The 25143-nt window shown below is 47.6% G+C and overlaps 1 protein-coding gene across 1 annotated transcript in view; it reads right to left on the bottom strand.

Moving 5' to 3' along the window:
• Positions 1–24790, bottom strand: part of CCDC63 (coiled-coil domain containing 63) — a 28818-nt gene extending 4028 nt beyond the window's left edge. The window contains exons 1-10 of the mRNA XM_036354239.1: positions 24684–24790; positions 20771–20843; positions 20206–20375; positions 16498–16687; positions 14680–14799; positions 11583–11764; positions 10595–10773; positions 9678–9898; positions 4627–4701; positions 371–563 (exon numbers count right to left, since the gene is read on the bottom strand). Of these exons, the coding sequence (XP_036210132.1) occupies positions 371–563; positions 4627–4701; positions 9678–9898; positions 10595–10773; positions 11583–11764; positions 14680–14799; positions 16498–16687; positions 20206–20375; positions 20771–20779 (1339 nt within the window). The 5' untranslated portion in view covers positions 20780–20843; positions 24684–24790. The remainder of the gene's footprint in view (positions 1–370; positions 564–4626; positions 4702–9677; positions 9899–10594; positions 10774–11582; positions 11765–14679; positions 14800–16497; positions 16688–20205; positions 20376–20770; positions 20844–24683) is intronic.
• Between the last annotated feature and the right edge of the window lie 353 nt (positions 24791–25143).

The following is a 25143-nucleotide window of genomic DNA, read 5'->3' as shown; positions in this document are numbered from 1 at the left end:
CATTCTACAAATGATTATTGGATGCCTACTAAGCCAGGGACTGTGGTAGATTGTGGATGCATCGAAGAAACAATTCAGTATCAACAAACTGGCAGTACTGCCCTAATAAAGATCACTTCTTTCTTTCTTTTGATGAAAAAACTAAAGCACAGAGAGGTTCAGAAAGTTGCCCAAAGTCACACAGCTTATAAGAGTACAACCAGGATTTGAACCCAGGCAGGCGAGCATTAGTGCCCACATGCTTTACCACCAGACTTACTGCCACAAAAACAAATAAGCAAACAAACAAACAAGAACAAGTCCTCATGCCTGGTTACAGAAAGCTCTGGAAATGGTTCCTAAGATTTTAACGGGCCCCAGCTTGACTCACCCAAGTACTGTGGAAGGTTGATATCGGTGACTTTCCCTGTCTCCCCTAACTGCACCAGGATCTTGGTGGAATCACAATTTATTTTCTTAAAAAGGTCCTCCACTGAACTCCTGAGTTGCTCCAAGGTCTTTTGGATCTCCTTGTAGCTGTTCTCATACATATCTGCCTCCTCCGTGGTCTTCTTTAGTTTCTCCTGGTGGCAGACCCAGATTCCCACCCCAGGTCAGCCAGGCTGCCACCTTGGGGTCAGCCCCCCCTAAAGACTTTCAGTGGGGATGAGGGTTCAGGACCCTCTGGGGCCAGGGTCTCCAAACTGCAAGTTTTCAAACCTCGAAGGGGGTGCAAGATCAATTAATGAGCCTCAGCATTAAAAATGGAGTAGAACAGAAAAGAAAGAGAAAAATACTAGAATGCATTGCAGGTAATAGGATAAGTATTATTCAATGTAAATTTTATTGTATACATAATGTATGTATAGCTACATGTGTACTGGATAGTTAGTTAGTGTGTTTTTTTTAATAATCCTCACCTGAGAATATTTTTCCATTGATTTTTAGAGGAGTGGAAGAGACAGGGAAAGACAGAGAGAAACATCGATCTGAAAGAAACACATCGGTTGGTTGCCTCCTGCATGAGCCCCAACCAGGGTCCAGGCCTGGGCCAAGGAGGAGCCTGCAAGCAAGGTATATGCCCTTGATGGAATCGAACCCGGGACACTTTGGCCCACAGGCCGACACTCTATCCACTAAGCCAAACCTGCTAGGGCGTGGGTTAGTTGTTTTTTGGTTTTTTTTTTTCATTGAAAGCTGGTGACTTAAAAATTATAGCCCACAGAAAGAAATATATTTTATATTTGCGGCCTAATTCCTACCTACCTACATATGTATGTGTATGTGTGTGTATTCATATATATTATCTAATCAAATGAAATTAAAGTTTCACAAATCAATATTCTTATTGTGTGTTCTAATATTTTCTTTTCTATTCTGTCTCATTATTTTTTAAATGCTGGTTGCAGTCCAACAAACTAATTTCACCACTCACGGGCTAAAACATTGCTGGAGCCCCGTGGTTCTCAAAGTGGGGTCCCAGGACCAGCAGTTCAGCTTCAATGGGGAATTTGTTAGAAATACAAGTTATGGGGCTGCAGTGCAGACTAAACCAGAGGCTCTGGGTGTGGCCTGGCAACCTGTGTTTTAATGAACCTCCAGGTGATTCTAACGCCCAACGAAGTTTAAGAACCTCCACTGGATCGCAATCTTGCCTTCAAGTTAATATCACCTCGGAGCTTTAAAATATTTGCTGTGTAGCCCAGCTGGTGTATGGTTCAGTGGTTGAGCTTTGACTTATGAATCAAGAGGTCAGGGCTCAATTCCCAGTGGGGGGCGTACAGGAGGCAGCTGATCAATGATTCTCATCATTAATGTTTCTATCTCTCTCTCCCTCTCCCTTCCTCTCTGAAATCAATTTAAAAATATATAATATATGTATTTGCTGCACAGACCCCAGTGTCAGATTCAGAGTCACTGGTCTGGGGTGCAGCCTGGGCATCGGGAATGTCAAAGCCTCCGAGGTGATTCTGACTTGCAGCCCAGGCTGAGAATCACTGCACTCGGTTGAGTGCTCCAACGCTTCCAGCATCGCCCTCTGAGCCCTCAACTTGCAAAGGTAAAATGGACCCTGTAAGGACCCACCCCGTTCCCCAGGGCTCTGTCCCAGGTCATTATTCCAAGGGGTCAACCCTCCCTGCACACCCATTTTCCAGGTGAAGAAACTGAGGCTCTGAGACACACAGCCAGGAAAGGGAAGCCAGGATTCCAACAGTCTCTCAACCACTGCACCAGGCAGCTTCCTGTCCTAGCTACTAGAATGTTCAGTGCCCAGGACTGCATTTTTCTCATAGTTAAGCAAGAGCTGCCCTCTCTTTCTAAAGGTGCATCAAAAGTTCACAATTTGCCCTAGCTGGTTTGGCTCAGTGGATAGAGCATCTACCTGTGGACTGAAGGGTCCCAGGTTCGATTCCAGTCAAGGGCACATGCCTGGGTTGCAGGCTCGATCCCCAGTAGGGGACATACAGGAGGCAGCTGATCAATGATTCTCTGTCATCACTGATGTTTGTAGCGCTCTCTCCCTCTCCCTTCCTCTCTGAAGTCAACAAAAAATATATTTTTGAAAAAGTTTACATTTTCTTTAAAAAGCCTATTGTGACAGTGACAATATGTGTCCAACACCTAAAAGGTTCCAGGCATTTTACACGCATCATCTCAACTCATCCTCACAACACTGACCCAGTTTTCAGATGAGGAATATTGAGGTCAGAGAAGAAAAGTCAACTTCTTTTTAGCTCTCCTGTATCAAGTTGTCTAAGTACCTGACCTTGGGTTCAACTCTTCACTTGTACAATTATTAGTAACAAGGTGATAGTAACGGTCCTATGAAGTGAGAACAATTATTACCCCCACTTTACAGGTGTTAAAACTGAGGCTAAGAGAGGTTGAATCACTTTCCCAAAGTCACACAGTTAGGAAGTGACTTTCCTGAGAGTTATAGCCAAGCATTTGTTTCCGAGGCCTAGTTGCTTAACTCCTATGCAAAACCCTCCCATCAAAGACTGGCCCCACCTTTTCTCCCAGAGGGGCTGGAGATGACAAAATGAAAGGTGTGTGGCAAGGCTCCAAGAATAGAGCAGATGGAAGCAGAACTAAGAAAGCTGGGGGGCTATTAAGACAAATCCTGTTTTTGCATTTGAAAAAGCCTCCAGAAGGCCCTTTAATGCCAAACGAACTAAGAGCTGATGGTGGGAGAGATGCTTGGGGTTGCCTGGTGAGCCCAGCTTCCCTAAGCTGCCCTGCCTTTAAGCCTTTCAAAGCTCAGAGATGCAGAGCAGCACTTACCCCAACCTCAACAAAGCACCTGGACGTTGGGTGACCCAAAGCCGAGGACATGGGACTGTAAGTCTGTGCCCAGCGTGGGAAGGGTCTCCTTGGACTTGGGTCCTGCCTGGAAGTCAAACTCCTCACACCTGGACTCCTGGGGAAGGCCTCTGAGCGGCAGCAGCTCAATGGGCATCGTGTGCTTTGCTTCCCCCCAGTGGCTCACTAGAGAATGGCACCGCCATAGCTGTCTACCAGGTGCATATGCCAAGAACAGAAAGAAGCCCGAGAGAAGAGAAGGGAAATGAGCTAGGAACACAGTTCCTGGGCCAGAAACCATTAGATTATACGAGGGCTTTAAAGCCAACTGTCTGAATTCACATCTTTGGCAGATGTCTGGTATCCATTCTCCCTTTATATCTGGATAACAAAACCTTGATTGTATTTAGGGTGTCCATGTGCCCAGCTAAAAATTGTATTTCCAAACTCTCCTTGGCAATAGGAATGGCCAGTGAGGTGCAAACACAGGAGTCATTGGCTGAGACTTCTGGGAAAGAACTTTCAAGCTGGCTGACTCAACCATGTTATGGCTGGACCATCGGCAGCCATACTCATCCTCACGACTAAGAGGCATCCTTGGGAATGTAAGCCACACACTAAGGATGGCAAAACAAAAAAGAGGAGCCTGGGTCCCTGATGACATCATGACCTCAGTCTTATTTCTTAACTTGATGGAAGTAAATAAACTTCCATCTTGATTAGGCCCCAGTTATTTTGGGTCTGTGTTATTGGCAGCTAAATACTATTACAACGCAAAGCTCATACAGTATTTCAGCTCCATGATGTTGGTCAAGTGACTTTGCCTCTCTGAACCTCAGTTTTCTCATCTGTGAAATGCTCCACCTACCTCATAGGGCCGCTGTGAGGATTAAATGAGAGTGTAAGCAAAGCACAGCCTAATACCTGGTATGTAGTACTTGCTCAAGATATGTTTGTAATAACTATTATTGATTGAGAACAGGTTACAGCCAGGACAAGGGAGAGAAAAAAGACTGAGGCAGATATCTGTCTGCAATTTGCCAACCTGGGATAAATTTATAGTTGCAAGGGCCTGGGCTAGGCTTCCTGAAGTGGGGGACTCTTTAAATGGACACAGTGGCCCTAGGGACAAAATTCTGCAGCAATACCGATAGCAGAGGCTGCCTGTGACAAAGGGTCAGATCTGCCAAGATGTGACTCAGGCCAGTAGAGAGTCACAGGGCAGGTTTCTTACTCCTCCTGAGAACCAACTGACAGGCTGCCTGACAGACAGACAGACAGACAGACAGACACACGACAGACAACGGAAACTCCTGTGTCCCTTCCTTCCCATCCTGGTCTTACCTCCAGCTGTTTCATGACAGAGATGTCATTATCATCAGACATTTTCTGCTGGGATTGCAAGTGGATGATCTCATTCTGCTCGAGAGAAAAACCAGACCATGAAAAAAGGAGGTGCTCCCCTCCCTGCCACACCTGGAAATCAGACTGTGCCTCAAGGAGTTTGTGAGGATTTAAGTTATCCAATCCAAGGAGCCCAGAACCCCTGAGCCCCTCTTATGGCCGTGGAGGTTTCCTAATTTAAAAAAGGTGAGGGCCCGGCCAGTGTGGCTCAATGGTTGAGTGTCAACCCATGAACCAAAAGGTCACTGGTTCAATTCCCGGTCAGGGCACATGCCCAGGTTGCGGGCTCGATCCCCAGTAGGGGTTATGCAGGATGCAGCCAATTGATGCTTCTCTCTCATCAGTGTTTCTATCTCTCTATCCCCTCCTCTCTCTAAAATAAATAAAACGTATATTTTTTTAAAAAGAATACTACAGTAGTCAGCAACAACAACAAAAATAAAACATTGCGAGAATAGGAGGGTGGATGGCTCTTTTTTCCTGGATAAGTGTCTAGAACAGTGTGGTCAATAGAATTTTCTGTGATGGTTGAAATGCCCTGTCTGCATCATCCAGTGCTGCAGCCACCAGCCACACATGGGTACTGAGTACTTGAAATGTGCTAGTGCCACTGAGGAACTGAATCACCACATGGAGTGAGTGGCTACTGTAATGGACAGGCAGCCTCAAGCAGAGGCTCTCTAGCACTTACATGAACCAGAATCACCTGGAAACTTTATATGGTCTTGGATTACATTTTCCCACAGGCATGTAGATTATGTTTCCCATCTTTAAAGGGAAAAGAGTAACCCAAAAAGAAATCTTCCAAAAAGATTAACCAATGCCATGCCCGGGTAATGGGATGCTTCTTGATTTGGGGTTTCCATTTATACTTTTTAGTATTTCCAATTTTTGTACATAACCTGAGTAGGTGGCATTCCTCTTCTGCCCAGAACTCTCCCACGGCTCTTGTTTCTCAGCGTGACTGCCAAAAACTCTTCTGGAAATATACTCTGCCCAGAACCCATAGCATCCCTCCCCTCTCAAACCTCAGCCCCCACCCCATCTCTCTCTCTCCATTCCAGGCACCCTAGACTGCTTGCACTCTCCTGCCCCAGGACCTTTGCACTGCTGTTTTCTCTGCCTGGAATAGTCATCCCCGCCCCGCCCCTTCCTCCCCCCCCCCCCCGCAAAGATTTGCACAGCTTATTCCCTCACCTACAAGTCTGATTAAGCTTAACTTCTCAATGGCCATGCCCTCACCTGACTCCAGAATCCCTCTCTTCACATGCTCCACTGTATCTTTTTATACACGTTTCTCACTTTCTAATAAACTCTATCAGTTATGTGTTTGTTGGGCTTGTTGTTTTTTGTCTGTTTCTCCCTGGCAGAAAAGCAGCTCCATGAAGGAAGAGCTTTTTGAAACCTTGCTCACAGACATATTACCAGTGCCCAGAACAGTGTCTGGCATATAGAAGGTGTTTAACAAATAACTTGCCGGATGAACAAATATCCCAAAAGAACACTTTTTCAATTATAATATACAACTTTATGCATAATATGTGATAATAACTATGTTACATTTTTAGAGCATCACCAAAAAAGATCAGAAGAAAACAGTTCAAAATGATTGTGTTTAGGCAATGGAATAATGGGCGGTTTTTAAAATTCTTTCTATCCTTAGGTAGTTTCCAAATTTTCTATAATGAGCATATCTTTCTCTAATATTTTTAACATATTAAGCCTTCCCATTGGAAAGCAGAGTTTTCAGGATTTATTCAACAAGCATTTGCAGCTCTATTTAAGCCCCTAAAGGCACTTCGGTAACTTCAAAAAGGAGCTCAGAAACTACTGTTCTGGTGCAAACATCACTCTACAGATGGAAAATCTGAAGCTCGGAGAGGGCAAGGACCTGCCCCATCTTCATCGGACACATCCTGCCCTAATGCCAGAGGCAAGCTGTGTAGCAAAGAGTAAGTACCATCGTGGGGAATGGGAAAGATCTAGGTCAATTCTGTTGGGGAACCATTTCCTGGCCAGGTCAGTTTCCTCAAATCCCTCTCTATGGCTTGTCTCTGTCACCCCACTGGGACTAGTAAGGTGCTCCTTCCTGGAAAATAAGGATTCGGGGTCCTGCCAACTCCCAGACCACCCTTCCATGTTCCTTCAGATCTCTTTGTATTCAAAGACCATCCCTGCAATGCTGCACATGGCCACCAGAGGGGAGTGGTGAAGCATCTACATGGGAGATCGCAAACTCAAACCCAGCTGGCCTGGCTGAAAGAGGGCAGGCTTGGGGGATGATAGAGGCAGGGAACTAAGCTTCCCGCGCGAAAGTGGGCAGGAGTTGTCAAATCTGACTTTCCAAGAGAAATCAGAAACCCAGAGTTTCATTTTTAAATGCTAGCAGCTAATACATTTTTTAATATGGGGGTGGGGGAGACCAAGCAGAAAAAAGGAAAGCTGCATACATCCTATTGGGGAACTAGCCCTACCCATCGCTCTAACCACAACCCTCCAGGTAGGGGTGAAGGCAGATGTTAGAATCCTATTTGTTTTTACTTTTTTTTTTTTTTTTTTTTTTTTTTTTTTTTTTTACCTAAGCCCTAGTTTGAGCAGAGATGCCACAAGAAAGCCAAAAGGTTAAGTCTCAGGCACCTCCTCCAATCACCCATCCACCTCCACCCCTTTCATCAGTTTATCTGTTTTCTCTACTGGTGTTTCCTCAGAACCTGAGTTTAAACAAAAATGTTCTATAGATTCTTTTATAAAGTCTTGGAAACTACTGCTCTAGTGCAAGTAGTCACTCTACAGATGAGGAGACTGAGGCCCAGAAAGGGTGAGAATTTGGCCATCTTCATCAGACACATTCGTCCCAGTGCCAGAGGCAGTCTGTGTGGCAAATGGAGGACAGGAGAGCACCTCAAGGTGAATGGGAAGGTCAAGGTCAATTACTGTTTGGGAACCAATTACTAAATGTGCCTTCCATTGTGTGTGGGGGCGGGGGGGGGGGGGCTTCCTGGGCATCAGGAATGCAGAGGGAATACACTGTGAGCTGGACATTCTCCATCTCTCCCAGAATCTACCTTCCTGCCTTTTGGCTTGGGTTGGGCCTAGCCAATGAGAGACATCAGCTGGAGATTACAGGGCAGAAGGAGAGTGAGGCTGGGGGTACTTCCCCACTCCTTGGCAGGTCACTACTTTGGCCACATCCCTCCAGGAAGGGCACACAGACAGCTTTCTTCTCCACACACCTCGCTCCTGATTCCAGAAACTGCTCCCTCCCCTCACCCGTTCTGGACCCCTCTCCTCTTGCTGGTCCTGCATTCTCCCTTCTTAATTTTCTTTGTAAATACTCCCTTTTAAAAAAATCACCTCAATTTACCCATTTGGGGCATGCCATCTGTTTCCTGGGACAACCCTAACTGATACAACCGCCTACATTTCTGCCATTTCTGCATGCCACCTATACTATTATTATCTATCAACCTACTATTACCTCTGAATAGTCTTTAATTCAACCAAACTTTATTTTAACATGTTGATCATTATTTGTTTACCATTATTATTACTGATCACACTAATAATATCCAAGTCACAAGTTTGCTCTGCAAGCTACATTTTTCCTAATCCTCATTAAAATTAATTCATCGCTGGTAAATTACAAGTTCCACCTATACATTCTAGCTATGATCTACTTACACAAGCCCCACACTCAGGAAACAGTGCCATTACAAAAGAAAGTGGTTCCTCTAGTCATATAAACAGAACACTGAGACCTCAGAGGGAAGAAAAAATTCCCTGAGGAGATGCATTTGTGCAGGGCAGGGACTAATGTGCAGTATTTCATCAGAAGAAGGGCAAGGGGATGGGAGGAGGAAGCAGCACAAGAAAAGCCTCTGGGGAAGGAAATGCATGGTACAGCTGGGTCTGGCAGCTGCAGAGGGAGCCTTGGGGGTCGTGATGGGGGCGGAGCCTGCAGGGGCAGGTTGAAGCTACATTTTGAAGAGCCTGGAGTGTCACCCTGAGTTTAGACTCTACCCTTTGTAGACATCCCAAAGGCTGTTTAGGTATGCTCTGGGGAATAAGTAGCCCAGAGAGCCAATTAAGTTTGGGAAATGACAGACTCAACGAAGGCAACCAGGTTTCTTCACCAAAGGGCTTGGCAGAGCATTTACTATGCTCATGGACATCAAGTCTCTCCAAGATGAATTGACCATCTCCTCTCAATTCTGTGAAGCTGCTGATTAACAGAAGGCAGTAAGCTTTTGAGGCAAAGAGCCAGATAGATTTCTCAGGATTTATAGGCCACGCATGGTCTGTCTTATATATTATTCTTATTTGTTATACCCCTTTAAATATATAAAAACCATTCTTAGCTCATGCGCTATGCAAAAATAGACTGCAGGCCACATTTGGCCATGGCTATAGTTTACTGAACCCTGGATTATAAAACATGACATGGATAATAGGTGTCACTGGGAGTGAGGGGACATGGCCACGTTAAGTGTGTATATCAATTGAAAGGCAAATACCAATTCCAGACAGGTTGAAAATGCAGGCAGGACATTGGGGGAAATGTAGTGTTTCCTGAGTTGATTTGCCCTTGAGGCCCTTTTTGTTGCAGAGCATCTCGAAGAGTGTTCCAAAGAGCCCCCAGTGGGTAAGGCTGCTGTGGGGGCGGGCCGGTCTCAGGCCTAGGAAAGAAGAGTGTTCCTGCCCAGCTGGCATGGCTCAGTGACTGAGTGTTTGAGTGTCAACTTACGAACCAGGAGGTCACGGTTCAATTCCTGGTCAGGGCACATACCCGGATTGCGGGCTTGATCCCCAGCATGAGGCATGCAGGAGGCACCTGATCAATGAGTCCCTCTCATTATTGATGTTTCTCTCTTCTCTCTCTCTCTCTCTCCCTCTCCCTCTCCCTCTCCCTCTCCCTCTCCCTCTCCCTCTCCCTCTCCCTTCATCTCTGAAATCAATTAAAAAAATTTTTTTTTGTAAAGAATGGCTCTGACCTGGATTTTCTCGGTCTTCTTCTCCATCATCTCCATGTCATTGTTGAGCTCTGTGACATACGTGAACCGGGCAAAGTTCTTTTCCTCCTTGGCCAGAAATTCCTCAATGAGCTGATTCACGTTCCCATTCTCTGTCAGCTTCAGCAGCCGGAGGTGGGCCACCTCGTAGCTCTCAAAACTCTCACCCTTGCTCTTCCTCCTGGCCCTCTTTGGCTTGAGAGCTAGAAAGGAAAAGCCAGTGATATGAGTGTGAAAAGGAAGGTGCTCAGTGCAGTGCCCAGCAGAGATGCGTTCTGTGTTTATAATTATTGTGCCTTGGGGAGGACGTTAGGCTTTCCCAGGAGATGGGGCAGGAACTTCACTCCTTAGCTGCTTCACAAATATCTTAACTGCACACCTACTATGTGCCAGACACTGAGTGGGGCTCTGTGAGTACAAAACCTTTGCCCCATGGAGCTTTGGTGGGGGAATCAGGAAAAAAGAAGAGAGCCAAGTAAAAAGAAAAAGAAATCCAGTAACTACCATTGTGGCCTGAGGATGGAGGTGCTGTGACGGGAAGCTGGATGGTCAGCGAAGTCCTCTCAAAGGATGAGACATTTGAGCAGGACGAAATTCAAGGAGGCCCTGGGGACAGGGGCCTGAGACAGGCTCAGAACTTGGCGGATTCATGAAGTCAGAACCAAGAAAGTTCTCTAAACCTTGCTCTCTCCAGCCTGGATACCTGCAACAGCTCCTACTCTCCTGAACTCAGTCTTATCTTTCTGATTTGGTCCCCATGCGGCAATTAGAAGGCTCTTTCCAGGCACCTCTGGTCACCTGAGCCCTTGACATGCTGTGGCTCTCCATGGTTGCTGGGCTGAAGCTAAAGCTTCTCAGCCTGCTTTACCATCTGGTCCCTCTGCCTCAGGAGAGTGTACCTTCCTTTTTGGCCTGCTCTTCGAACTCCATCCGATCGTTCAGCTTGATGAGCAGGAAGGATTTGAGCTTGGTCTCATGGTCATAGACACGCTCCAGCTCTCGGATCTCTAGGTTGTACTGAGAGATGTCCTTCTGCTGGCGATCCTTCATGGCAGCCATTCGGGCGGTGGCTTCCAGTCTGGGTGAAGGGGGCACAGAACCTGAGTGTCCAGAGGATCCTCCCCTCTCCCTGCCAGCCCATAGGGCCTTTCTGCCAATGACCACCACTTCTTTCCATCAGGGAGTGGAGGAGCAGCCCTCTTTACCTGAATGACAGGAGCTACCAAGTCTAGACCACCCCCAGGAAATTCTTCTTCTTTCATCACCACCAGAACACACATCACCATCATCACCTTCACCATCATCAGCATTATCACCATCATCATCATCACCACTTGTCAATTACTATGTCCCAGCCACTCCTTAATACATATATAATTATTTAATCCTCACTACCACCCAAAGAGGTCCTACGACAATATAGTAGTGTTAGCGTCAGGATTCGAACCCAGACCTCACTGACTCCAAAACCTGTGCTCTTCACTGCTAAACTATATGTCTTTTGGCCCTGTGAGGGTAAAGCCGGGAGACTAAGAGAGACCCCTAGGACCAGAGGCAGGGGCACCTGAAGGAGATAATATGGCATAGAGCTTTGAATCTCAGATCTGCCATTTATCTGGATCTCAGGTATTTTGGCATCTCTAAGCCTCCACTTCCTGGCCTATAAAATGGGGGTATAACTCCTATGGCATTTGTGAGGACTGAAATATTCCCCAAAGCACCTAGCATCAGGCTAGGCACACAGTCAGCGCTTAGAGTTATGATGATGATTTAAGGTTCCTCAACACATAAGCACAGGAGGCAGCGGTGGCCCAGAGTAGGACATTAGATGATCAGCAGGGGTCTAAGAGACCTTTCTTTCCCCCGAGGGTCTCTCCCTCAGCCCACCTCTGCTCATAGGCCTGAGCGGACTGCTCAATGGCCTCATTCATGATTTTCTTCTGCATTAACAGGCGCCCATGGAGCTGCTGGTAGGCGTGGTCATAAGCTGCCTTCTCAAACCGTAGGTCCTCAATCTCCTTGCGGAGCTTAGAGTTGGTGGTCAGCATCTTGTTAAAGTTCATGGTGACCTGTGGGGAGGGGTGTGCTTCAAAACAGGGCTCGTTCCTAGGGCATGAGACAAGTTTCCAAAGAGCAGCCGGAGGGCTGGGAGGTCTTCCCCCAACCTCCTACCCCAGGCCCAAAGGACAGTGGCTTGGAGCACTGGGTGAGAGGCTTAAGTTGGCCACCAATTGGCTCAGTGGCCTTTGACAAGTTACTTTTCTTGGATTTCAAATGTCTCACCTATGTTTATACCTAACTTCTGGTTTTCAGTAATTACAGGGGCGAGGGGAACAAGCTGAATGATACCATGAGGAGCAATCAGCCAAATCCAGCAAGTAGAACTTTCTACAGGACAATTGACCTGGTCTCTTCAATAAGTTGATGACAGGAAAGAAGTTGGGATGGGGCTGTTTTCACGCAGAGCTTCTCACACTCAGCACTCTTGACATTTTGGGCTGGATGATGCACTGTGGTTAAGGGCTGTCCTGTGCTTTGTGGAGTGTTAAAGATGCAAGACACTACTGAATTGACTCGGGAAGAAATAGAAAACCTGAATAGACCTCTAACAAAAAGCCAACCTCTACAGACAAGTCATCATTAGATCACGTATGCGTTTATTAATTCATTCAATCAATAGATGTCTGCTGAGCACCGACTGTGAGCCTCACACTGTGCCAGGCATTACTGATTCTTAACCACCTTTATCCTCACTGGGGTTGTTAATAAATAGTGCAGCTCTAGCCAGTGCGGCTCAGTGGGACTGCTGGGACTGAAGGGTCCCAGTTGTTTCGATTCCAGTCGAGGGCACATGCCCGGGTTGTGGACTCGATTCCCAGTAGGGGGCGTGCAGGAGGCAGCCAATCAATGATTCTCTCTCATCACTGATGTTTCTATCTCTCCCTCTCCCTTCCTCTCTGAAATCAATAAAAATAAAAAAATATATTTTTTAAAATAGTGCAGCCTATGTCCAAGCCCGGGAGATTCTGAGGTAACTGTGGAAGGGGTCCAGAAACCTGCATTTTGACATGCATCCTAGGCATTCTGAGCATGGCAGCAAATCACTGTGCAGGGATATTAAAGAGATACTGCCTTGCCCTCAGGCAGCTTCCAGGCTAAGGGGGCAGGGGCAGGGGCAGGGGGGGAGGAGGGTGGGGGGAGGCAGACAGAGACCAAGTCAAATTTGGTTCAGCCATTCCTGGGTAAAGCTTGGTGGTCAGAGTTTTGGCAAAGCTCAGATCGTTGTGTAGTGAGTTAGTGACAAGCTTCCCTCCAAATCAATTCACTTTCCTTCTCTTCTGGCTAGTGACTGGGGAGCTGCAACTTCACAAGCCAGACTGGAATGTATTGCTTGTACCTGCCCAGCATTCCTTATCCCTTTCTTTATGCTTTTCTTTTTTTAAAATATATTTTATTGATTTTTTACAGGGAGAAAGGGAGAGGGATAGAGAGTTAGAAACATCGATGAGAGAGAAACTTTGATTCAGCTGCCTCCTGCACACCCCCTACTGGGATGTGCCTGCAACCAAGGTACATGCCCTTGACCGGAATCGAACCTGGGACTCTTCAGTCTGCAGGCCAATGCTCTATCCACTGAGCCAAACTGGTTAGGGCTCTTTATGCTTTTCTAGGGGAACGTCTCCCTCAATCTCAGACCACATCATTGGATAGGGCTGCCTTCCCCAGTCTGATGGGAGAAGGGGGAGGAGGGAGGAATGCAGTCCAAGGGTAGCCACGTGACTCCAGACCACAGTGATTGATTCAGGGATGGGCACAGGACCCAGGCTGGCCCCATGGGAACCCTGGGACTTGTGTCTGAATTCCTAGGGAAGAGAGACTCCCTTTCTGCTGGTGTCTGTTCACGTTGGAGGCTGCCCAAGAATGATGTCCACCCAGAGAAAAAATGGACAGCTAACGTGTCCTAAAGACATGTTTGGACACCTAGATCCGTGGTTCTCAACCTTCCTAATGCCACGACCCTTTAATACAGTTCCTCATGTTGTGATGACCCCCAACCATAAAATTATTTTCGTTGCTACTTCATAACTGTAATTTTGCTACTGTTATGAATCATAATGTAAATATCTGAAATGCAGGATGTATTTTCATTGTTACAAATTGAACATAATTAAAGCATAGTGATTAATCACAAAAACAATATGTAATTATACATGTGTTTTCTGATGGTCTTAGGCAACCCCTGTGAAAGGGTCGTTCTACCCCCAAAGAGGTCGCGAACCACAGGTTGAGAACCGCTGACCTAGATCCACCTATGCCTGAAGGTACCACTTCTTCTCTAAAAATCTTCACTTCTATGACCAATACATTAGCTATTTTTGCTTATTCCAGTTTGCAACAAAATCCTGCTTAATGCCAAAATCACAGCAGATTGAAGGCGATCAGGAAACGCCACTTTCTTTTTATCAAGGTATGCAAACCTATGCCTACTATTTCTCAGCGACATCAATGACAACCAACAGGCACTCGCTCTAATAGAGGCACGAGCAGATTGGCATGGGGGAGGGAAGTCTAACTAATTCTGCCTGGTGAAGGGTAATATTTGAGCTACTTCTTGAAAACAAGTAGGAGTTTATGAAGCAGGGAACTAAGAGTAGGCATCCCAGAAAGGGGGGAGGGAAAGGGGAGGAGTAGAGGGTATGCAGGCATCCTCATGTGCTAAGGTGCAGAGAGCAAAAAGGAGAAAGGCACCTTGGTTAACAGTGGTCCAACAAGAGAGGATGGAACAGAGAGGGTGGAACAGAGTGAGTGGATGGTAAATTCTAAGAGGCTGCCTGATCTAGACGTACACATTAGCTCACCACCTCCTGAGCCTGTCTACTAAACGAATATATATATTCTGCTAATGGCTCCACAGACATCATTCTTTACCCTGAGCAAAGGGAGGCAGAGATGTTTGCAAAGCTGCAGAGAACCCCTTACGTACAAGATTCAAACTTGTCTCTAGCATGTGGATCTGTTTTTGCAGTTTCCGGGGGTGATTGGACTCCTGTGTTTTTGTGAAGATCTGTTTTTGGTTTATAATTTTTTTTTCCATCTGAGTAATCTGAAAAGATAATAATAAAAAAAAAAGAAAACCCAGCTGTGTTAACATCTGTATGGATACAAATCCGACAGTTCACTAACTTGAGTGTGCTAAAACAAAAATTGCAGTGTTCTTTCTTTTCCTATAAATAGAATTTTAATTTCTCAGATACATGCTCAATTCAACTTAATCCTAGCCAGTTTGGGGTAAAATGAAGCAATTTAGAGGTTTTTTGTTTTGTTTATTTAAATCCTGACCTGAGGATAGTTTTCCATTGACTTTTAGAGAGAGTGGAAGTGAGAGGGAAAAACAGAGAGAAATATCAATGTGAGAGAAAAACATTGATTGGTTGCCTCCTACATGAGCCCCGACCAGGGTCCAGGATGGGGAGGAGCCTGCAACTGAGGTAAGTGCCCTTGACCTGAATCGAACCTGGACCCTTCAGTATGCAGAATGACACTCTATCCACTGAGCCAAACCGGCCAGGGCAATTTAGAGTTTTTGCTATAAATTTCACTCACCTGTGGGCATAAATTCCACCTTACCCTAACCCATGGTTCCCAACAGAAAGTTTCCAGCGGGTATTTTCCCCACAAAGGGCCTGCTGTAACCTGGTGGAGTGTTTTGGGGCTCTTGCAGTGATGGGACTCTAGTGGCACTTAATGGGCGGGTCAGGAGATGTCACACATCCTGCAACATCTGAGACCACACCAGACATCCAAGAACTGTGCCCCATCCTTGGTGACTGTCCAGTGCCCCTCTGGAAGGTATGCAGCTGTAAAATCCTCTATAATCTTCTGTACCTAGAATCAAGCTGTCTCCTACATATAAACACAGTTTGGGGGTTTTTGTGTGTTTTTTTAAATATATTTTATTGATTTTTCACAGAGAAGAAGGGAGAGGGATAGAAGAGTTAGAAACATCGATGAGAGAGAAACATTGATCAGCTGCCTCCTGCGCACCCCCTACTGGGGATGTGCCCGCAACCCAGGTACATGCCCCTGGCCGGAATCGAACCCGGGACCCTTCAGTCTGCAGGCCGACGCTCTATCCACTGAGCCAAACCGGTTAGGGCTAAACACAGTTTTTATTCAAAAAAATAATTAATAAGTAAATATCCTTTTGATCCACATTCCTCTTGAGCATTATATGTTACCTGCAGCCAAATGCATCCTTAACTGTCACACCATGGATGTTACCCACCACTTTATATAACCCCTGATCTCCCAGCTCTATTAGTCCATTTCTCCGCTGTGTTCTCCAGTGCCTCCTCACTGTACTTCGAGTAAATTTTCAAATTCTTACTGCATCCGTCAGAAGATGTTTGGTTATGCTCCAGTAATAAACACCCCCCAACTCAGTGATTTAAAACAAGAAAGGTTTCTTCCTCATTCATGCGTCATATCTATCAGTGATTGGTGTTTGCAACTGATATTAGTCAGATTTTGGATTTTACCTGGACTTTACCTCTAGCCAATCCCTAGAGGTAAAGTAAGAATTTGGAAATTTATTTAAAGTACAGTGGGGAGGCACTGGAGATCATGGTGGAGAAATGGATCAACAGAGCTGGAATCAATAGTGGTGGAGAGAGTGGCCAGTCACATTTAGGAAAGTGAAGATGGGAGGGGTGTTATATCTGCCCTAAGGCATCATGGGTACTTCTCATACCCCTTCCCCTTGCTCTGTGTTCTGTTTGGCCCTTTAAAAGTAAGACCATACCTTCTCATCCAGTTCAGCCAAGAGCATTTTCATCGATTTAATCAAGGAGTCGTAGTCCTCTTTGGTTTGCAGCAGGAAACGCAGCTCCATATAGTTTTTCTCATTCAGATCCAAGTTCTTGGAGGACTTGATGAGATTCAAATGCAGGGTGATCTCATCCTGCTCTTCTTGCAGGGACTTGATTTCCTTTCTGTTAGGAAAGCAGCGCCCGATTAACCCTGACCCCGAGTTCGCCTTGGTCAGACTCTCCAGAGTCCTTCGCTGTGAAAGGAGACTCGGAGAGGTACAGCCCACTGAAGCGGTGGAAGGGACCTGCCCAAGTCCTCGGTCCAGGTCTGGAACTCAGATCGCCTGCCACCCAGTTCACTGCACCGCCCACTGCTGTGCCTTCCTCCAAGGGGCATTTTTTTCCTAGGGAACAATTTGGAGCTGTGCCTGTCAAAACCCATTATCCAGACATGGCGGGGGCCCCCACATTCTCTTTTGCCCCAAGCTCACTGGCATATTTCCAGATTTTACTAATAAAAGGGTAATATGCTAATTAAACTGGGAGACCTTCAGGGAGACCATCCGATGTCCTTCCCGACAAAGCCATGGTGGCGGGGCCAAGGCAGCGGCTGTTAGGGGCGATCAGGCTAGGAGGGGAGGGTTGGGGGTGATAAGACTGTTGGGGGGGGGCAGTTGAGGGTGAGTGGGCCGGCAGGCAGAGTGGTTAAGGGCAATCAGGCCGGCAGGCAGGTGAGCAGTTAGGAGCCAGCGGTCACGGATTGTGAGAGGGTTGTCTGACTGCCAGCAGTCAGACATCCCCCAAGGGGTCCCAGATTGGAGAGGGTGCAGGCCGGGCTGAGGGACACCCCCTACCCCCCACATGAATTTCGTGCACCAGGCCACTAGTCTCTAATAACGAGAGACAAACCCATCAGACAATTTTGCAATTTTGAATCAACATAGTAACTCTAACTTCCCCTAGTTTCTCTACTTGGGGTGCTAATAATTTGTTAAATTGGCTGACCTAAGTCTCCTCCTTTCTCTCCCTCTGTCTACTCTGGAGAAGAGAGAGGGTGGGGGAATATGGGCGAACGGGGGTTTCAGAAAGAGAAAAGGCTCAGGAGACTACACAACAACTGAACAACAGAAAACGGCACAGCGGCGACGTTTCTGGTGAAGACTGGGCACCCCACACCCACTGCCCAGTGCGGTTTGCGGGCCAGCTGCCCCACCATCCTCGGGAAGCTTGGAGAAATGCAGAGGCTCAGGTCCCAGCCCAGGACCTACTGAGTCAGAATCTGCTCTGTAACAAGCTCCTCAAGTGATTCGTATGCCCACTGAAGTGCTGGCAGTGCCACACTAGAACAGCGTCTGCAAAGCCTTTTCTATAAAGGGCCAAAGAATAAATATTTTAGGTTTTTCCAGCCAGACGGTCTCTGTTGCAACTACTCAACAAAGTAACCATAGGCAATGCATGAACAAATAAATGTAGCTGTGGCTGTTTTATTTTACAAAAAACAGGCAGCCAGCCAGACCGTCCTTTGCCGACACTGTCCTAAAACAGCACCATGCAATAGAACATTTTGCAGTGATGGCAATGGTCTCTGCTGCGCTGTCAGATAGCATCCACCAGGCACGTGTGGCTTTGAGCGCTTGCAATGTGCCTAGTGCAATTGAAGAACTGAATTTTCAATTGTGTTTAATTAACTGCAATTTTTTAAAATATATTTTTATTGACTTCAGAGAGGAAGGGAGAGGTGGAGAGAGAGAGAAACATCAATGTTGAGAGAGAATCATTGATTGGCCGCCTCCTGCACGCCCCCTGCTGGGGATCAAGCCCACAACCCGAGCATGTGCCCTGACTGGTAGTCAAACCATGACCTCCTGGTTCATAGGTCAATGCTCAACCACTGAGCCACACTGGCCGGGCAATTGCAAATGTACATAGTCACATGTGGCTAGGGACTGCTAGCGTGCACACCCAGTTCTAGAGCATCTAGTCTTCCAAGCCTGGCAGGTGGGACTTTCTCCCCCATTTAAGCCCAGGCACAGATGTGCAGGCTGGGGACTGCATGGCCCAAAGGAGCACCGTCTGCTTGAAAAAATATCGATTTGTTGATTTATTACACTTTTCTGGGAGACACTTTATCTTGTTCTAACAAACCTCTACATGGTGACAATGTTTCCAACAGATGGCAGTACATCTCTCGAGAAAGGGTGCCTTTTTCCTACTGACATGCAGATCCCATGTGGACTAGCAGTGCCTGCGAGTCAAATCCATGGGAAATCTAAAGAGCCCCTCTCCCTCTCTTCTGAACCTCACGCATTGTCTAACAGCAAGATCTTCTTTCTAATAATGGACAGCTTCTGCCTGTACAAACATTAGGGATGGAGCTGAGAAATTACATTCCCTTGGAGGGAATCTAAAAATACCTGTTTAATGTTTGCTTATTTAACCTCAGGAAACACCTTCCTACTGTCCAAAGAAACTATACATACCATAACCCTAGGGCAACCTGATTTCAAACATTCTATGAGAGACAGAGAGAGAGAGAGAGAGAGAGAGAGAGAGAGAGAGAGAGAGAGAGAGAAAGAGAGAGAGAGAGAGAGAGAGAGAGAGAGAGAGAAGAAGAAGAAGGAGGAGGAGGAGGAGGAGGAGGAGGAGGAGGAGGAGGAGGAGGAGGAGGAGGAGGAGGAGGAAAAAAAAACCATTGATCTGCTGCCTCCTGCATGCCCCGACCGGGAACCGAACCAACACCTCCTGGTTCACAGGTCGATGCTCGATCACTGAGCCATGCCAACTGGGCCAGTCATTCTACCTTGCAGATCCCATCAGGATGCACAAGCAGGAAACATCCTCTGGGGCAGCGGTGGCCAACCGGTGGTCCTCGGACCACTGGTGGTCCGTGAGGTCCGAAAGGTTGGCGACCGCTGCTCTGGGGTGTTGACAGCCTGGTGACTTCTTCTCTGGGCATTCCCCACCTCCAGGGCTAGGACCATGGGAATGATACCTATAGCCATCTTGTGTCCTAGGCCTCAGCCCCACCTCCGGCCACCACTGATTGTTCTAGGAGTAGACATCTGACCCAAGCGGTCCCAATCAGATTCTCTCTCTCCTGGGAATTTGGGGTTGGAATTGATTCACAACAGTCTCTCTGTGTGACCTTTGATAGTTCAAGAGCTGGAGGCAGCCTGGCCAGTGTGGTTCAGTGGTTGAATGTCAACCTATGAACCAGAGGGTCACAGTTCGATTCCCAGTCAGTACACATACCCAGGTTGTGGGCTCAATCCCCAGTGGGGGGCATACAGGAGACAGCTGATCAATGATTATTTCTCATCATTGATGTTTCTGTCTCTCCCTCTCCCTTCCTCTCTGAAATCAATAAATTTTTTTTTTTTTTTAAGGAAAGAGTTGGAGGCAGCCATCTTCCACCAGCCATGGCTGAGATTCAGAGAGAACACCCATGTATAGAAAGAAACAAGACCCAGAAATGGTTTCTCATTTGGGTCCTTCCTTAAGACATGGATGCCCTGCTCCCCTTGGAGTCCCTGAGACACACTGGATTCTGAGAATCATTTCCCCCTGCCCACTGAAGCTATCCCAAGTGGTCCTCAGATTGGGTTCAGAAGTAGGACCCTGGCCCAAGGCCCCATGAGAGGGCAAGCCACGTGAAACTTTCTTACAAGTTCACTTAGGACAAAGCCCCAACCATCACTCACTGCTGAGTCAAGATCTTCTGCTGGGAGCTGAAGTTAAAGGACTTCCGACTTTCCACCATCTTCCGGAATTGCTGCCTCAGCCTCCGAAGCTCCACCTCAGCCTGCTGCTCTTTTTCCTTCTCTGTAGGTTCCGGGGGATTTTCGGAGTCTTTTCTCCTGATCTTCTTTGACTGGGTGAGGCAGAGAGGGCATGAGCAACAGGTGAGGTAACCAGAGACGCCCACATTTCAGCTCCAGGGCAGAGGACAGGGTGCCTGGGGCAAGGCTGGAGGTGGAAGGTCACCCTTGAGTGATGTCAGCGGAGTATCTGTTACGTGGGAAACACCCCCAGCCCCAGGGTGCCAGAATGGAGGGAAGCTAGGCCCCATTGCTGCATACTGAAGAGGCAGCCTTGCTGGATGACCTTGGGTGAGTCACGTCACATCTCTGAACCTCTCGTCTCTCATCTACAAAAGGGCACCCATACATGTGTTGTCGGGATTCAAGGAGTTGAGATGTGTACACTGGACGGCACAGCACCTAACCCACAGCAAGCCCTGTCTACACGAGAGCTATTCCCACCTACCATCGGCATCTTGAAGGAATCGTGCTTTCCCTCTGCTCAGCCAGCGATTGCTCCCCCCTCTCTCTGCAGTGCCCTGTCCAAAGAGGCAAAAGGGAGAGAACTTGTGAGCCACTCCTGTTGGTGGTGCAGGACCAGAGTAACCTTCTCCTCCCCCCACCCCCCACCCCCAGCTTGGCACATGAGGAGGACACGGCAGATGGCTGCCCGGGTGTGAAAAGAGGCTTCTTCTTCTTCTTCTTCTTTTTTTTAAAGCAATGTTTGCCTGAAACCTGTTCCTCTCACGATTTATTATTAGGAGCTGGGCAGATGGTTCCAGCATGTTGGTTACCCTCCTGCTCCCTGTGTTCCCAAAGAAGAGGGGCAAATGGCATCAGGGGCAGTGTGTCCCCTGGTGGGGTTTGAGCAAGATTCTCGCCCAGCTTCAGCTGTGGGGGACCCCCTGGTCTGTAGGTATTCAGAGGAGAGGGCAACAGTGTTAACCCTACAAGTCCTCCAGGGCTGTGAGATCCCCTGCACCCCAACTCCCAGACCTCAGGGGCTAGATTCCTGAGGCAGAAACTACCAGCTCTGCTACCTACGGAGGGGTCCCCTGCAGCGTAAAGCAGTGGTTGTGTCAATCATCAGAGCTTGGCAAAAGTTCCTCTTCAGCCACTTATTAACCTTAGACAAATTGCTTCAGTTCGCTGGGCCTCCGTTTCCCCCTCTGGAAAATAGAAATTCTAGAAGCCTCCTCACAGGTTGTTCAAGGTGTTAGGCGCTGAGCCTGGCACGTGGTAAGTGCTCAATAAATGGCGGCTGGTATGATATGGGTTGTTTCCTGTGGTGAAAGTCCCTTGTTTATAAGGGTCTGAGGAGTGTCCAGAATTTCTCTGTCTCCTAGATACACAGCACCCCCCACTCCTGGTCATTTTTTGTCCCTGTGGGGATGATCCCACCCACCACCTCCTGTTCTCAGTGATTGGTCTAAGAATGGGCATGTAACCCAGATCTGGCCAAAAAGGAGAAATCTATTTCTATTCCTTTGGAACAGAAAGAGCTTGTCCCATGTTCTTCTCTCTTCCGCTCTAGGAAATCATTGTGAAGGCATGATGGTTGGTGCTGCAGCAACAACCATCCTGTGACCATGAGGAGAAATATACTGTCACATTAAAGGAGACCAAAAAAGAAAGATGGGAGGAAATTTAGGTCCGATTGACCGTTTGCCATCGCCCCATTCTTGGAACTGCCTACCTCTAGGCTTCTTGTTAAATAATAAGTATCACTATTGTTTGAGGCATTCTTATCAAGTATTTTGTTCATTGCAGCCTAGAGCATTCCTTTCTTACATAATCCACTGCCTTGGAAATGATTTTCAAGCAGCTGTTAGAGGCTAACAATATCAGAATCTCTGGCTTTTCCCTGAGATGTTCTAATCTAGAGGGTTTCTAGAGGGTTTGAGGACTAACTGAATTTTGGTAAATAATAGGTGGAGAAAAATATCTAATATTGGGAAATTCCCACAGGCAGGGAGGTGGGGTAAAGACAATGAATGGTTCCATAGCTTTATTATCTCTGGGAGAGAACTTCAAGGTTGGGGTAGAGGCTGTAGCAGGATTCACCTGACCGCTAAGGTCTGGGCAAAGGACACTCACTCTGGGATCTCTTTCAGCTCTGGAATTTCATACAGCTCCAACTTCACATCATCCAGGAGCTTTTCTAGATTCGCGGGTGTTTCTGTTCCTAAGTGGGCCTGCAATGCGCCTTTCTAAAAGCATGACTCAAGTCAACCTGACATTCACTGAAAATGAGATTTCCCCCCTCTGAGCCTCAGTCTCCTCATTTGTAGAATGGGGATACCCACATCCACCCTCAGCAGAAAATAATGCATACAACGCTCTTAGCTCAGTGGCTAGCACACAGCACGTGTTTGATGAATGTAGCTTGTTTGTGAATCAGGATCTTTCAAGTATCAGTTCATCTTGCCCTTGAATTATTTGGTGTGTTTTGTGTTTCTCTCCAGGAGCTGGAGATAACACACACACAGAACCAGGCTCCCCAAGGATACTGGCTTCTCTCCAGTTCCCAGATACCCAGATAGGCCTTTCCCGTTCTGTGCCCTCTGGGCTGGGCCCAGTCCTGCAAACAAATCTATCCCCATTCTCACAGAGAGGGCTTCAGAGAGTCCCACGCCTATCCTGGCCCCGGCCCACACCACCCTCTCATTAACTGGTCTCAAACTCAAGGCCTACAGGGCAAATTCAAAATGCCTTCAGTTCTGCTTAGTAGACAGTGTTTTAAAACGAGAATGTGGGTCATGCACTCACTCTCCTGGCTGCAGGCTCCACTCCTCCCTACTGTCTAACTCCTCCCCCGCCCCCAATTCCACATTTCAGCAGGAATTTGAGTTTGCAATTCCTGGGAAGAACCTCACAGCTGCCCACTTCTGGGGAGCAGTGTGTGTGATAGAAGGTGCTGAGAAACCCAAAGGTCCAGGCCAGGGAGAGCCAGGCCAGTGGGCCTCAGTCTGCCCACTCCTGTGTCTGTAGTGTGGAGCACATGACAAACTCTCAGCAAATGCTGTTTGAATGAATGAACTCTGCTCCTAGGTAGATAGCACCTTTACTGGCTAATAGTTAATTAGCTGAGGTACGGGGAGGCCTGCTCCTCCTCCGCTGCTACAACTTAACAATCTGCCTTTACTAATAAAAGAAAAGGCTGGGTCATGAAGATCTCTGCAGGCCCCTGGGAGAAGCCACTACGTGGGTTATAAATGCCAGGTCTGAGCGAGAAGCCTGGAGAAACAGAGCCAGGGCTGCCTAACCTGGTGGGATGTTAACCAGAAGCTTGGGGCACCAGCCAAGCAGGGACGCAGGAACACCCACAAATTAAAATCAAAGTCGGGGGATCATTATGGGGTGAAATGGAAGTTTGTGGGACTTTCTTGGAGTCATCTCACACACTGTCATTTATGTGTAAGTGAAGGGGGCCATGGTTATTTCCAAGGTTAGGGCAACCCAAAGTCTGGGTGGGCTGGGGACAACCACGTCGTTGCTTTTACCCAGTAGGGGGCGCTGTGGAGCAGCAGGTGCAGCCACACGGGCTGGAAACCTACCTGGGAGCCTGCAGAGCGCTGCAGCTGTGTGTCCTGCGCGCGCGGGCAACGCCCAGAGGGATTACCGCTGTGCTCGCTCGCGCAGCCCCGGGTCCGGGCGTCTCGGGCCCCTGGAACAGGCGCCACTGTGACCCGCACAAGCGGGCGTTCTCCTCTGGAACGCAATGGAAGGGCGCAGGGCCCACAGGTGGGGGTCACAGAACAGCGGGTGATTGGGAAGCTTCGGGGGGACGTGGGGACGACATACTTCTCAGCGACCCCTTAGCCAGACGAACTTATTGACTCAGGCAAGGCTCTGCTCTCCTTCCCTGAATCGGCCACTGGCAGGCTCATTCACTGGCTTCTCCACTCACTCTCTCCTTACCGCCCCGCCTCCCGCTCACACTCAGGCATACTTACCTGCTTTACATGCACCAACTCAAGAGAGAATTTAAGAGAACTTCCCCCGTGCAGGGGATCCGCCTATCAGTTTTCTTCAGGAGCACCCACTCCCACCACCTGTGAGCAGGACACGGGGAACCCCAGTCGGACCCGAGCATTTTTCACGGGCCTGAGTTTGTTGGTTTAAAAGATAAACAGTTTTTATACACAAATACCCCTGAAATACGAGCCGACCACGACCACGTCCTCTGGGCCTAACTCAAGAACCAGCCACGCTGCTGAAGGGAAATGATTTGGGGGGAGGGGGTACTAGTTTTCTATGGCAATTTCGATTTCATGTGATTTCTACCCTACCTTCTAATCTAGCCCCTTGAGTGAATGAACTGTAGTTCAGTCATACTAAGATACCTAAGCTCTTGGAACAAATGTCTTAGGACTTACCATAGTTGTTGGTTTCAGGAGTGTAATATGGTGCACAAGAAAGCACGCTGCCCTCGATGTTGATGGCAGCCCCATTGTAGCCATAAGGATGTTCGTGTGACAGTATTATGACCTATGAGGTTAGAGCAACAAGCCCAAATCAAATGTGCTAACATTTCTGCAAGGAAATTCATGCATATTAATGCCAAGTAGAAGTTGCCCCATGTCATGCCTTGATGACTCACATGGAGTTGTCAACAAAAGTGCGGAAAAAGGAGAATCTTTATTCAGGTTTGCAAACCCAGGGAAACACAGCTTCAAGAGGAAATCAAATCATGCTCTCCCCACACAAGGGAGAACCTGCTTTTTATAGTGAAAGTTCCCAGGGAGTGGGTTTGGCTCAGTGGATAAAGCATCGCCTGTGGACTGAAGGGTCCCGGGTTCGATTCCAGTCAAGGGCACATGCCTGGGTTGTGGGCTC

Source organism: Myotis myotis, unplaced genomic scaffold (assembly GCF_014108235.1).
Source record: "Myotis myotis isolate mMyoMyo1 unplaced genomic scaffold, mMyoMyo1.p scaffold_m19_p_20, whole genome shotgun sequence".
Taxonomy (NCBI): Eukaryota; Metazoa; Chordata; class Mammalia; order Chiroptera; family Vespertilionidae; genus Myotis; species Myotis myotis.
This window is presented reverse-complemented; position numbering and strand designations above follow the sequence as displayed.